The sequence below is a fragment of the Seriola aureovittata genome, chromosome 2, assembly GCF_021018895.1.
Source record: "Seriola aureovittata isolate HTS-2021-v1 ecotype China chromosome 2, ASM2101889v1, whole genome shotgun sequence".
NCBI classification, from domain to species: Eukaryota; Metazoa; Chordata; class Actinopteri; order Carangiformes; family Carangidae; genus Seriola; species Seriola aureovittata.
The window spans coordinates 8,521,200-8,536,336 of NC_079365.1; the positions used below are offsets into that span (position 1 = coordinate 8,521,200).

At 40.2% G+C, this 15,137-nt stretch overlaps 1 protein-coding gene across 2 annotated transcripts in view; it reads left to right on the plus strand.

Moving 5' to 3' along the window:
• The window catches only part of tafa4b (TAFA chemokine like family member 4b), a 41,949-nt gene extending 29,594 nt beyond the window's left edge, over positions 1-12,355 (plus strand). For both annotated transcript variants that reach the window (XM_056400243.1, XM_056400233.1), the window contains exons 5-6: positions 9,021-9,145; positions 11,345-12,355. In XM_056400243.1, the coding sequence (XP_056256218.1) occupies positions 9,021-9,145; positions 11,345-11,356 (137 nt within the window). In that variant the 3' untranslated portion in view covers positions 11,357-12,355. The remainder of the gene's footprint in view (positions 1-9,020; positions 9,146-11,344) is intronic.
• The last annotated feature ends 2,782 nt before the right edge of the window (positions 12,356-15,137 follow it).

Below are 15,137 nucleotides of genomic sequence, written 5' to 3' on the forward strand. Positions count from 1 at the left end.
GGAAAAAAAAACTTACAAAAAAGACCCTCATCCACCTTTTGCTTGCTACTTAGACTGACATACAATATAGTAAGTATTAAGAAACTCTACAAAAACAACTACTACTACCACTTTTTTTTAACATTTTGTGTATTTTATTATTTATGTAAACCCTGTCTTTTGTGGACAATGGCTTTATTTCCTCATTGTGTGGTGTCTCACTTACCTCACTGCTGTATGTACAAGAATAATAACAGCAATCACAAGATTTTTCCAATTTTTTTCATCATCTAAAAAATAATTGTGGGAGCATATCGAACCCTAATACTGTATGTTGAAAGGTGCTACAATAATCCTTCGCTTCTCCACTAAATGGGCCTCCACATTTGATGAAGGTGCTAAAGTGTAGAGATGACCATGGAATAGTTCATGTTTAATATGTTATATGGGCTTTGAAATAACAAATATATATTACTCTTGTTTGCCAAATAGTTATTCATGGCTTGTGTTTAGGGTCAGTTGGACCCAAAGGCTTTAACTTCCTGTTTAACCTCTCATAAATAAACTTTTTTAAAACACTCAATAACAAAGATCATAATAAAGTTATTTGAGAAAAACATCCACCTTGGAAACATACCTAAAGTACGGCCATTTATAAACCAAAAAGATGCTGAAAGATTGATTCATGCCATAATTTCAAGCCGACTTGATCAGTGCAATGCACTTTTTACTGGGCTCTTAAAAAAAATCCACTGAGACACTTCAGCTCATTCAAACCTCTGCGGCTCGGCTATTAACCAGAACCAAGAGGAGAGAGCACATTAGTCCAGTTTTAGCTGCCCTGCATTGGCTTCCTGTTACATTTGAAATTGATTTCAAGGTCCTCCTCCTTATATACAAAGACCGTAATGGGCAAGGACCAAGATAGATTGCTAACTCCCCGATGAACTATGTACCTCCAAGAACACTGAGATCATCTACTGCTGCTTTATTGAAGGTTCCCAACAAGAACTGTAGGAAAATTGGTGATGCAGCCTTTGTCAGTTACGGCCCAAAGCTGTACAACACTCTACCTATAGATATCAGAGAGGCAGCACACCAAGTATTTTTAAAAGAACGCGCAAAACTTATTTCTTCACTTCAGCCTGTAACTAGGTTTGAAAATTGCAATTTGCGCCACATTTATGCACTGCTCAACATTTCTTTTAAATGTCTGCCTATTAATGATTTATTATTTTATTAATTATTTTTTTCATCTCCTTTTACATTTATGTTTTTATGTTTTTAATTTTAGATCAATGCTTTTAACAATGTTTTATCTTCATTTTATGTCTTTATTATTATTATTATTATTATTATTATTATTATTATTATTATTATTATTATTATTATTATTATTATTATTATTATTATTATTATTATAATAAGAAGGAAAGTGCTGTGTATAAAGTCTCCTCAGAAATAGAGCCTATGAAAATCCATTTATTTAACCATGTTTTCATCCTGACTCTGGTCTGTAGTGGACTTTTGTCAGTCAGAATATAATACTACTACTACAATTACTATTAATAATAATAATAGTTTATTAAAGGTGCATCTAGCCTGTTGGACACCCATTACACAAATACAGTTACAAAGAACATGAAAAGGTACGAAATATCTAGCTGATAAAATGTTTTTGTGCATTTAACAAGGGCCCAGGGTCTCCCGGACCTCAAACACAGCATTATGGTTGATATACTATTACTCATATTTGTTTTACCCTCACTGTAACTTCTTCTTGCATCTTCTTTTCATCCTCAAGTTATTTTTCAAAATGAAACAAATCTCACATGTTCATATGTCAGTGTGAGTCACTTCTTACTTCACCCATTGTGTTGCTATTCCTGCCTGTGGCCAGTAGACGGTGCTTTTCCCATTCAAATGACTCCGTCAAAAACATACCTACTAGTTCATTTCAACACTATTTTCACCCAATAAAGAAGTAGATTTGTTATTTAACCTCTTTGATCAGTTCCTAGATGGGAACAATTGCTTGATAATGATAAAATCAGGCAACCAGAGCAAAGATGATTGGCTTTGTAATGAAAGCTGGGATAAATAAGGAATCATTTGAAACTTTGCTAACCTCTCAGAATAGGCAGTGCCCTGATGCCTTGCTTTTGTTTGTTCACTTCAAAGACTTAGTGGGCCTAGAGTTTGCTAAGAGGAAGGAATGATGAGAAACTAATTGACTGACAGTTATTACTGCATAACTGAATTCACTTCTTTTTGATCGTCTTAATCACTTCTCTTTTTCCCCCTGGAAACACACAGCCACACACACACACACACACACACACACACACACACACACACACACACACACACACACGCACACAGCTCAGATCCTCCATCACACCAACACCAGTCACAAGGTTTTCTAATTTCCTATTCAGATCTCACCTCTGAGTAGCACCAGCTCTCACTTCCAAATCCAGTGCTCAGCAACACTTATCTCATGAGTCATGCTTGACCTCTGAGTTCACAGTTACAAAATATCTCACGTCATCCAACACTGTTTTACTCACACAAATACACATCGGTGCACACACATCCACTCACGCTCCTCTTCTCACCTTTTTAGGCTTGAGCACTGACGGAACGAGAGAAACCCCTCTCAGTAGCCAGTCTTTGTAGAGAAGCCATAGTGTAAATGGGGTTTCATTATTGATGCCGACTGAAAGAGGAGTACATGGTAGCAGGGCCCATCACTAGCTGCCTCATGGAGCCCATTACTGTGAGACAAACTTTTTCAAGTGAACCCGATTCATTACAATATATATTTTTTTCCCATTAATCATTAAATCACTTCTTTTTGTTTATATTTTCTATTAGGGTTAGTGGTGGTTGTGTTGTGTGTGAACTAAAGTGATAAATACTAAGTAAGTACCAAAGTATATCTAAATCTGTGTGTCTATTTGTGTGAGTTTTCAGAGGTAGAATTGACAATAGCCAATAAATACATGATCTGTTTTTCTGTCACTCTACAGGAGGAATGCGTTGGGTTCACTTGTGTGTCTGTGTCTCATAGATTTCACATTCAGGGACAAATTTTGAGGAACGTAGTGGCTGCCTAAGTGAAGAAAAAAAAAGTTGTCTCCACTGTTTGGTTTCACTGCAGTGGCATTCAGGATAAATAAAGTGCTTTTGTCTCAATTGGGGTTCTGCCAAGTTTAGTTAAGCTCATAGCTTTAGTTAGGAAAGTGTTGGCTATGGTTTGGGTTTGTTTGCACCTCCAGGGAGTGAATGGAAATCTGTACCATGTTCTAAAAAAAAAAAAAAGCTCCTCTTGTACAATGTGTGGGGATTTGCTTCCTGCTAAAAATATTCTGTATCGAGCAAAAGTCTTGTTTTCAATACAACTGTGTAAGTATTAGCATCACATTGTACAAGACTGCCAAATGTAAAGGTACTCATTATGAGGAATGACCCCTTTCAGAGTGTCGAATTATTAACACATTTCTGTGTATGGAGCATTTTAATTCTGCAGCTGATACATGCGCAGCTAAACGGAACCACTTTATATACTGCTGTGTCATTTAACCTTTAACTATGTGTCACATTAAATGAACCTCTGCGCTTTTATCTGACAGTAACTAGTACCTACAACCTTGAGATAAATGTTGTACAGAGTAATAGTAGAAAGTTGTGCATAAAAAAAAATACTCAAATTGCAATTGTTCATGTTAACTTTCCACTTGTGTATTGTGTGTGTGTGTGTGTGTGTGTGTGTGTGTGTGTGTGTGTGTGTGTGTGTGTGTGTGTGTGTGTGTTTTTCTGTCTGGATGCTCTGTGTTACAGTGAAAAGGGGCCTTATATGTTTCCTCAGACACTGCCATTGAGGTGTGTTTGGTGGTGGAGAAAGACAGAGAGCACCGTGACCTGATAAAAATGGTTGAGTGGATTCAGTTTGGTGTGAGATATGGTGACACACAAACTCTGTTTCATTACTGGGCTAAGAAATCAAGTTTAGTGTTTCAGCACACATCAGCCTGCTGTTGTTTACTCCAATATCTGCTTCATAATGTCATGCTTTGTGTAATTTTGTCAGTCTGTTCCTGTGAGTGTGAGCGTGTGTGTGTGTGTGTGTGTGTTTGTGTGTGAGTGTGTGTAACTCTTCACCATGTATAATCTTTTTCTGGCAGTTTTTCCACTACACTTTCCACTTGTTTTTTCTCGTCATGCATACCTGTGTGAGCCGGTGCAACAGAGATACAGTGTGTTAGTAAATCATTGCAGAAAGAGATGGATGCTTTTCTCCATCTGCCTGTGCACTCCAGGATCACTGAGTGGAACAGTTACAATGCCTGAGGGTATTCATACCTCTGGGTCCACCCCCAACTTCTTGTGTGTGTGTTCGTTTTTTTGTGTTCGTGTGAAGCTACATCATTTTCCCTTTAAATAGTAATGATCTGGGAGCAAGGGCACAGGCTTGCTTGTGATTGTGCTTTTACGCATGACACTTACTGCACAGTGGGGACGTCTGCATACGTGTCCACACACAAAACACACAAAGGCATCTACGCGTGCACACATACAAATGCACAGACACACTGGCACACACACACACACACACACACACACACACACACACGCGCATGCAAAGTAAAAGTAAACTCCCCTTCGCGGTTTGTGTTGTTCCACCGAGTGAGTTCAGGCAGTGCCTTTGTAAAGTATTAATGGGCAAACACTCTCTCATGCCTGAGTGCACATATTGTATTAGTATGCCCTGCCTTACATCAAACAGGCAACATTTGAATGATACAATGGGATACGTAGACATTGAATTAGGTTTTATAAATATATATATATATATATATATATATATATATATATTATATATATATATCAAAGGCTGATCTATTATTCTTTATCATGTGACTTGACAGACTTCAGATGAAAGGGTTAGAGGTGAAGAAAATCACTTTGAACTGAGTAACTTTTCAATTTAATCACATGAAAAACATTTTCCACGTCACTGAGTTAGTTGGCTGATGAGATTTCACATCTCCCACCTTAGTGTGTTTGAAAGATAAATAATGTACATTCACAGATGAAATATATCTATTAATGTAGTGTGAGATACACCAGATTTATTTAAGCCTGTTTTTGTTTCCCCAGGGGAACACTATGGGTGCAAACTTGTTTGTTGTGTGTACTTTTGAGATATTTTCTTTTAGCCAAAGAAGTGCTATATATCAGCTTCAATCTTTTTGCATTAGGGGTCTTGTTTGTCAAGAGGCACTTGTTAAATACCTGCAGAGTTGGAGGTGGCATGCCTTCTCAAAGTGTTAATTGGCAAATAACAGGGCACTGCATGCATAAAATTATTAATAATTCACATACCTGCTCATATCTGGTCACATGAGTCTGAACTATTGCTGTATAGTTGTGTTCATGTAAAGTCACATAGTAAATGTGGATGAGGGGACCTGCAGTTTCAACTTTGTCCACTTGATGTCACAAACATTACAATGACAATGCGGGCGGCAGTGAAGGAAGAGATCAACAGCAGCTGTGTTGAATGCTCATGCAGCTTACATGCTTGCTCACACATACAAATAAAAACGAAAAGCCACAGCCATGGCGTACCAGTGAGTGACATTAATCAGGCATGTGTTGGAATGACGTGATGTGATCAGTAGGAGGAGAGACAGAGCTGTCGGCAGCCTCATAGCGTAAAACCTCCACAGACCTTATTTAGAGAACCCCAGAGACGAGGCGACAACCTGGGGAATAACATAGCCCCAGTCCCTTGTGTTGCCTAATCACCTGCACCTTAAGCAAAGCACTGTCTAGACGTTTGCCCTCAGCTGATCCCGTGCTGAAAGTTTGAGTGCGAACTTAAAAGGGAGCCATTCTGAGTGCAGATTCCATTGTAATGAGCTGATAGTAACTGTGATGAAATGTGTGCCTGAGCTGTAAACCTTTTTTAATTAGCATATGCACCTTTTGTGAATATAAATGTAGACTCTTAATGAGACTGATGCAATTAGAGTATGTAGGCTGAGAGGTACTGCGTTACACACATTTTACCTGGAGATTATGTGTCCTGTTTCTATTTTTGATCATGGCAATGATTCATTTTTACTATTACTTGTTGAATATGCAGTGAAAATTCCACAGGATAGTGCGGGGAAAGTGTAAAGTTGTCAACATCAAATTAGCTTGTTTGTTCATTTTAAAAGCAACTGAACTAATTAAATTATTCTCTGATCAAGAAAAGTTGTGACTGACTGCATGCAGAGTTAACTGTGTGACTCATGAACAACTCGTGTATACGAGTCATGACAAGTTGTTGCTGAGTTGAAGACTCTGATGTCTGCATAGTAAATATGAAGCTATAGCCAGCTGGTTAGCTTAGCTTAGGATGAGACCTGGAAACAGGGAAAAGCTAGCATGACAATGTTTATGCTCATTAGGACAGCTTTAGTGGTGTTAGTAGGTGGATCTTGTTATCCTTTGGACAAAGCCAAGCTAGCTGTTTCCCCCATTGGCAGTATGAATGAGAGTGTTATTAATATTCTTGTCTAATTCTTGGCATGTTTTTTTTTAATAAAATATCAAACTCTTCCTTTATAATAGAATTCAAGATGTCCATCCATTGTGGAAATCAGATGCCACATTTTCAGAGTTAGTCTTGCAGGAAGAGACTTTTATAGGCCGTCTGTACAGTAGCTGACCTTGAAGGCCTCATAGTTTCAGGGTGAACCCAGCCAGCACCCACAGCACCGAGCTCTGCACATGTACACCAGGGCATGGAAAAATATGGTCCCAGAGGTGATGATCGCAGTATTAACTACTGCACACACAGTTAAGTACCTCTGTAAGCACCTCTGTAATCTTTTTATCATTGACCTGTCGAGACCTGTCTCTGAGTGCTGTTCAACATCTGAACTATCCATGACATCACAGACCACGAAATGGCCCGTGTTCATTTTCCAACTTGACAGGCAGTCGCTTATGTGTCACGCCCGCCCCGCCCTCCTAGTATAGCATGATAAGCTGCAGGGAACGCTAACTCCATAATAGCACTCACAGGCCATGCCCATTAGCTCTGAATAACACTCTCGCAGTGCAAAGCACCGTCGTCGACACCATAATGGCCACATTAACGAGCATTACACAGCCATTGGTTTTTAGAACAGCTTACTGCCACTGAGCTCATGCATCATAACAGTGTGTTCAACACTACGCCTTGTGATAGCTGTGAGAGTTTTTTTGTGGTGACTTGGCAATTTGACGTTGGCCTCCTTCTTCTTGCTATATGTTTTCCTGTCTCTGTCGTCGCATTTGCGCTTCCTATTTTCCACTCTGCTTCAGTTCGTTACTCTCCTTCTCTCTGTTCTCTTTGTTAAATCTGCTCCTTTCTTTGTCGGACTCAGTGATAGTGATCCTCAAAGGGCCTCCTTCCTTCCCACCCTTCCCTCTCCGCTTCTCTTAGTTCTCCTCGCTGCTCATTTCCTCACTACAAAGATGTTTTCTCGGTGAACACCTATTATTTAGCCTCGTCTTCCTCCCTCTATTTCTCTCAGTCACCGTGTTTTCTCCTTGCATTATGCTTGAGAGGATTTGATTTGTCCATGTTCTTTTGCATTATGCAGTTGAAAGCCCATTTTCCTGCCAATACAACCTCATCTCCTTCCTTTGTTGGAAACAATAGTCACCAGAGATCAAAATTCCTTTCTAAACACTGTCAATTCTGCAACTAAATGAAGTTTGAGAAATGGAGGCCCTCTTTTATCCATTTCTATCTCTACACTTGAGACAGCAGAATGGATGGATGATGAGTTTGGAGTCTAGACAGTGGGTCAGATGATCTGGGAGATTTGATTGTCAGCTGCTAAGACATTAGAAAACTTTAGGTTTAATACCAGATTCACTGTGGATCAGGCTGAGCTCTGGAGCTGGATCTTATCCATTTTCTTGCTGGATATGCAGCAAACCATCACTTAATTCTTTCTTAATTTAGATACAATTAGGGAATTTGTTCAATTGATTTTTAAAAAATCAAACACTAAAAGGGCCTTTTTATATTTTGTTTTTCACAACATTGCACAGAACGAGAGAGACAGGAGTTTCAAAACAGGGCTGCAAAAATCATACAAAAGATCCTAAACATTTGTGTTTCTTTTCTCAAATACATGAAAACAAACTGTTTTAACTGATAGCTCTTCTTCATCATAATCCTGTTCTTACTCTTTGAATTATTTAATAGCAATAATCATCATTGGTTCTAGCTTATGTTTTGCTGATTATTGGGAAAATTGAGAAATCAAATCATTTGTAATTTCATTTAAACTATAGGGAGCATCTGAACAAATGCAAAAATACACATACATTCACGCATTACAGGCTTGCAACATTTGATTGGTTATATCCAGCATAGTTTAAGGACTTTTATTAGTCCTTAAACGATGTCTAAGCTTGACAGTGAAGTTTTGTGTCATATTTCCCCTGTTCTTTCTACTTTTCTATTTTTTTTCCCTTGCGGTTGCCAGACTTACCCATTCCACACAGGGTTTAAGATCACATTTAGAGGGATTACATTAATCTGATTAAAATGAAAAAAAGGTAACTGCTATGCATTTGAGCTCATGTGAAAATCACAGCAATCATATTACAGATGAAAAAACACATGACTGCTCTGAGATACTGTAGAACTGAACAGAACTGCAGTGTTTATTGTAAGGGCTGTCCATGGTGCTGATCCTACTGCAGTCCCTGCTGCAGTAGGATCAGCACCATGGACAGTGCTTGTTACCTTATCGCTATAAAAATGATATTAGCATTATTTTATTTTGACATAATTGTTTATGACAGTTGTATACATTAAATTATAACACCTAGTGAGTTACCGTGTTTCTTGTTACTGAGTAAAAGTGTGTGTGTTATACCCCTGTTCAAGGTTTTTGTCTTTAATTCAGTGCTCCTCATCATATCATCATTTCAGTAACCTAAGTCTTTCTGTTCCCCCGAATCTCCATTTGCTACTTCAGCCTCCATTGTAGCCCAGAAGTGGTGGTGCCACATGCAGCCGTGTATGGATGGGGAGGAGTGTAAGGTGCTGCCTGACCTGACTGGCTGGTCCTGCAGCACTGGCAACAAAGTCAAAACCACCAAGGTGAGAGGAATGCCTGTCTTTGTTTGTCTGTTCTTATACATGTGTAAGTACCCACCTCTTTGCATCGCTGTCTCAAAATTGGTCTGTCAGTGTAATTAGTGACACTAATGTACATTTTATGGATGTCACTTCACACATGCATGTGGTGCCTCTGCTGTTTTCTCTGCTTGCAGTGTCACCTACATGTATATCCAGCCAGGCTCGTTTATTACAGAGGTTTTGATATCTTCTGATTTGTAGGTAACAACAAAGCATGTACCCTTATCAGCGTTCACATAAAAAAAATCCCCAGAGAAAGACACGATGTCCAGAAAAAGTAAATAAATGTATTGCTGAGCATCTTCCAGCTAGAATAACATTTGATGTAGCTAGAATTGACCTTGATCTTCAATTGAAGTATTTTTCTGGGAAACAACTTGTCTCAATTAGTGTCTGGTAAACAAACTTTCAACTAGATGACTCTTATTACTATTTTTAATGCTGCATATGACTGTATAAGAAAAGAAAGAACTCAGAAGTGCTTACAAAGCAAATTAGAGATATTATTGTAAACAATGCTTGTTTGGATCTTCAAGATGCCCACAAATGAATCTAGTCTAATTTAAGCACTAATTACAAATATCAATAAATATTACAAAGAAAATACAAAGCTAATGAACAAGTCTGTCCCCCAGTGAGCCATACTTGTTAATCTGCTGTAACTGTACCTCCTCAGGCAGGAGTGAAAAAAAAACACAAGTGATAGAGAAAACACAACACCCCTGTACACTCTGTACTCCACACAACCACTGTGTGATACCATGTCAATTGACGCTATTCAGATGAGATGAATTGATTTAAATGAGGGTCCTTCATGGCCCTTTGTAAACTGTTGAAGTGTGAAAGTTAATTTGCGGGACTGACGACTGGGGTGTGTGTATGTCTGTGCCAGGGTGCATGTGGTGGGATGGAGCAGGTGCAGTTTATTTACAGGTGAAATATAAAAAGGGAAACAGTTGTGTGGGAAGCGGTGCAGGCGCCATAAGAGTAATTGCTCGAGAGATGGCATAACAGCACAACATCTGTCGCATTCATTAGAATGCATTATGGCTGGGGCCTTCCACAGAGGCTTTACAATTAAGAGTCATAATTAAATTGGTGAGTGGGATAGACTGAGAAACAGCGGCACCGTTGGGCTCAGTCACAGGCAGTGGAATTAATGACCCTGGGCCTAACACCAACTCTGGGACTGATAGGTGCAATTATCCTCATTCTGTTGCATGTTGCCGTTTCTCTTCTTCTCCCTCTCTTCTCCCTTTCTCTCTATTTTGCCCCCCCCCTTCATGTCTGACTAGCCGATCAGCTGAGAGAGGGACAGGGAACCAATGGCTGACTGCATCAGTGGACATTAATTGTGCATTTGCAAGGTGCTTTGGGACCAGAGAGCAGTTACTTGGAGACTTGGTGGCAGATGTCACTGAAGATAGTTGCAATGAGACATCAATTCCCTGGCAACTGCTCACATGGCCCTGTTCTCTCGCTTTCTCTGCGTCTCTCTTCTTTGTCCTGCATCTCTCTTTCTACCCATGACCTCCTTTCACCGCCTCAGCGTCTCATTCACCACAATGATTTGTATCTGTCCGGCTCTCTTTCACTCCCACACAGCGTAGGTGTGTTGTAGAAAGATGCATAGATTGCATGACTGACTTTTTTAACAAGGAACAGCAAAGACACTACACCATAGGATACATGTTTTCATATGTCCCATTTCATACATTTTGCAAACTTTTCAGGTGTGGAACTGGAGAATAGGGTTTTTTAAATATATGAGCTTATCTGTTTATTTTAACTGCACATTGGATGAGGTTTGCTGATGAAAAACAAGCTCTTTACAGCTCCAATTATACGCCTTCAACTTACTGCCCATGTGTAAACAAACCGTTTCGGCTCCGAGACATGTGAAATCCAGCTTTAGCAGTTGAGACACTGCTGTTCCCGGCAATCAGTCAGGCAGCTAGACTGAAAAACAAAACATTTTCAATCCAATGAAAAAGACATCGAGCCAGAAATAGCAGGGAAATGGTTTGATTTGGAGTATCCTCCTCTGACCCCTGATGGGCTTTTTCAAATGGAAACTTTCATTCATCGAGTGTTGGAGTGGGACAGAGTCACTCCACTCCTAATTTTATTCTTTTATCTGTGCTATTGTTTCTTTTTTAGGTCACACGATAGCAAGAGAGCCACTGAGCCACGAGGAAGAGGATGGATGACTCACACATATTTACTGTACGATGGGGAAAAATATCAAGGAAAGGATGCTGTAAGGCTTTCCATCACTAAACAATGGGATAAAACGTACTCATCACAAACTATGTACACTTGGCTACATGGACCCACAAACACAGCATATACTGTATGCTGGTCAAGGACAATGGACTACAGTAATAGACACCCAGGGTACATCTGGAAACAAATGGACTGTTATTTTCCAATGATGGACAATGTGTGGATTGATCAACAAAGGTCAATTTTAGACACAGATTAAGCATTTCAAAGTATATATTTCAACAAAGCATTTGTGGATGAGTGTGAGATGTGAACTAAAGCTGTGCTTAGAGTGCTGCTGGATACAGTCCAGAAGTGTTGTCAATATGTAGAGCTTATACTGGAGACAGCAGAGATGATTTGGCGGAAATTAAAGCGATAGCAGCTCATAACTAGCAAATAGCAAATTAGCATCAAATTGCTCTTGTGGGTCAAGTTACTACCATGAAGACTGTTTTGCGGGAGTCATTTTGCAGTTCTAATTAGGAATTGCAGTGTAGGATCATAACAACATATTAAAAATTCATGTAAGATATTTGCACTAGTTGAAACCGTTTGGGAATGTTTTGTTTTTCTAGATATCTCCCATCTTTTGCTGTGGATGTCACATGAAATCGAAGGTGAGCATTTTGTAAAATGTCTGACACTTGAAGTAGATAAATATATATATCACGCCCCATTATTCCTGAGTAGTTATTGGTTAAAAATGGCTCTGACTATTGAGCCTCACTTACATGCAGCTTGGTACAATATGAACTAGCAAGGTGTGAATCATCAGTCTCATTTTTGCCAAGAAACATTTCCAAGCTCAGCCTTCAAAGTTATATATCTTTGATCTATTATATTCAGTCTGTGACATCTCTTATGTTAACTGTTAAAAGGAGGCCCATAAAATGTTCAAACAAGGAGGATGAGTTGTCTTTATGTTGTTATTTCACTCTGGTGGAAATGTTTTCTTCTTTCTCTCTCTAAATGTTCAGGTTTTGAATCTTTAGAGGGACTGCAAATATAAAATAACTGTAATAATAATGGCCTTTTTAACTACCTTTATTAGGAGATACAGCGTGTTTTTGCACGCACATTGCCCATTGATTGCCTCCAGAAACCCCCTCCACATCAATGCTTTCGGTGAGATATACTGAAATAATTGCTACAGATAATGGCAGTCCAGCCCTTTGAAACAGGTTTTTTTTCCCTACAGGGCCCGATCATTACTGCACTGAGTACAATAACGTAGCGGCCCTAAACAACCATCTTAAATCTCTCGATTATGTCTGTCCATTCTCCCTCTTACACTCCCCTTTTCTTTGAATCTCTCTGTCCCTCTCTTGTGCCCCTCCCTCTCTTTCCTGTCACATTGCATATCATGTAAAGGATGGAATCGTTAAAATAGTTTTCACACACTCTGTCCCAAACAGTATATCTTTATTTCTCAGCTGCTTATTATAGTGTGCAGCCTGTTCCTCTTACGCTCTCCAAATCCATTTTTTCCCTCACAGACACACATCCAAATGCAAGTCTTTCCCAAACTGTTACTGTCTGCCTCTCTGATATGTGAATGTGTTGGGTCAGTGTGCCCAGGGGTTAGCCCGCTGGGGGCTACTCCTCTGCGAATGAGAGCCTCTGCTTTCAGACATGCTGCTTTGTGAGCTATGATTAATCTGTGGGAGCTGAGCTGCTGCCTCTCCAGCTCCAGTGCTGAGCTCTGAGCCAGAGGGAGCTGGGGGACAGCAGGGCTACCAGTGGCAGGCAGCTCTACTCTCTCATTACTGAGAGGCCTGGATAGCACTGGGCTTCTCTCGGGACCGCTGACATGGAATATTTTTAGGCCTACGGTGCAGCACTGCAGTTAGGCCAGTCACACCACAATGCCCTCTTTCCTTGAGCAGTGTCTCAGCAACAATGGTCCATTTAGAGTGGGGGATACGATGACACTCTGCAGCTGCATTCGCACACAAGCAAATACGCCTACAGTCACATAAACACGCTTTTTAAAGGAGACAAAGGGACGAGCCTCAATTGCAGCCAACGTAAGGCGCGATGTCTCCAGTCCTGTGCACCCACCCCTAAGATGATCCTTGGGCCTCGCTCCCTCTGCCTGCGTTTCTGCAGCAGAATCAATATTTGAGGACAATTAACGCTGCGCTGCTCCCTGGTGGCTGGGGTTTCACGCTGCAGCTCCACCTTCAGTTTCAGACACGCTTAGACCTCCCAGGGACAGAGACACAACTCATCTCAGGTCGCTGCTATTTAACAAGAAAATTTGAAAAGTGTACATAAATTCACAACTGCTGTGCAGGCTGGCCAGCCCTGCACCAGAGCAGTCGCACGCTCCTCTGCCTTTGCCAATTTATGAGAAGGAGGATGACTGAACTCGCTAAGAGGCCACCAAGGTATCTTGGAGGGATTTTGTATTAGCATATTCACCTTTAATGAGATGTTACCTAGCATACAAATTTAATAGATATCACCGCCTGTCCACTGGTCTATACATTGTCTGTTCTTTGTGTCTCTCAACATCACGACTTCAGGAATAATGAAAGAAATCTATTTGGGGTATGAATTATGATTACAGACAGTAAACTCAGTGTAAAAAATAATCTTATTTTTAACTGTGTTTGCATGTGTCTGTAGTGTGCCAGTAGGGTTCTAACCTCCCAAATGTCCCATGGAGACTGGTTGCTTTTATCTCCACAGGCTAGCAACTGGTGGGACCCAGAGGGCAGGACCTGCAGAAGCAAACAAACGGTGTGGAGGAAATAACTGCAGAATAACATGCTAATGAGAGCAGATAGGCGGTTTGAGTTGAGAATGGAAAACAAGAGAACGATGAGATTCCTAAAAGAAAAAAACAGAGATAAAGAGGTATAGCTGTGGTGTTTGAGAGAGGGGGAGTGTGTGAAGAATATTTTAAGTATGTCTTTGTTTATGCACTAAGCCTGGGCGGCTCCCGCGAGGCCACTTACGTCGTCAAACCAAACGCCTCCAATAGTCCATCATCACACTTGTCGGCTATTCACACAATAAGTACCTAGAGAGGGAGAAATAAGGGGATGAAACGCCATTGTCTTGGCTTATGCATCATCTTTTGTCAAGTCCAATTTGTATTAGCCTCCAGCCATATCCAGGAAATATGGGTTCAGGATTCATGTTCAGTGAGAATGGTAATCTTCAGATGAAGTGAGTCTGTCAGAGGCAGAGAGATGTGTGACAACTTGAGTCAGCTCTAGGAAAAGAGAGCTTTGCCATTGTTGAGGAAAAGGGCTCCAACTGTCTCAAGCTGACATTGATTTAATATAAGTCAGAGGGAGATTAGCTGATGAAGAAGATGTGATCAATGTTATCAGCGGCGGATGACATTCACTGCTCTTGTCACTGTCACTTCAGAGGGAACAAATCAACTCAAGCCAAAATGTTTCCTGTAGGAGATCACATCTTTTTAGCCCAATAACTGTGACACACAATTACTGAAATGTGCTTGGATGTGTGCACAAAAGCTCTCAAAAATACATTATTCAAACCCAAATTTAATTGTTTTCACGCCTTTTATCAACATTCAGCTCACTTGACAACACAATGCAGTCGATGCCCTTCATTCTGTATTTTGGTGCAACACATTTGAATAGTGCAACATGGTCATGTGGTTTAATTGGCTACCACAGCTGGTTAGCCGTCAGGTGATGGTATG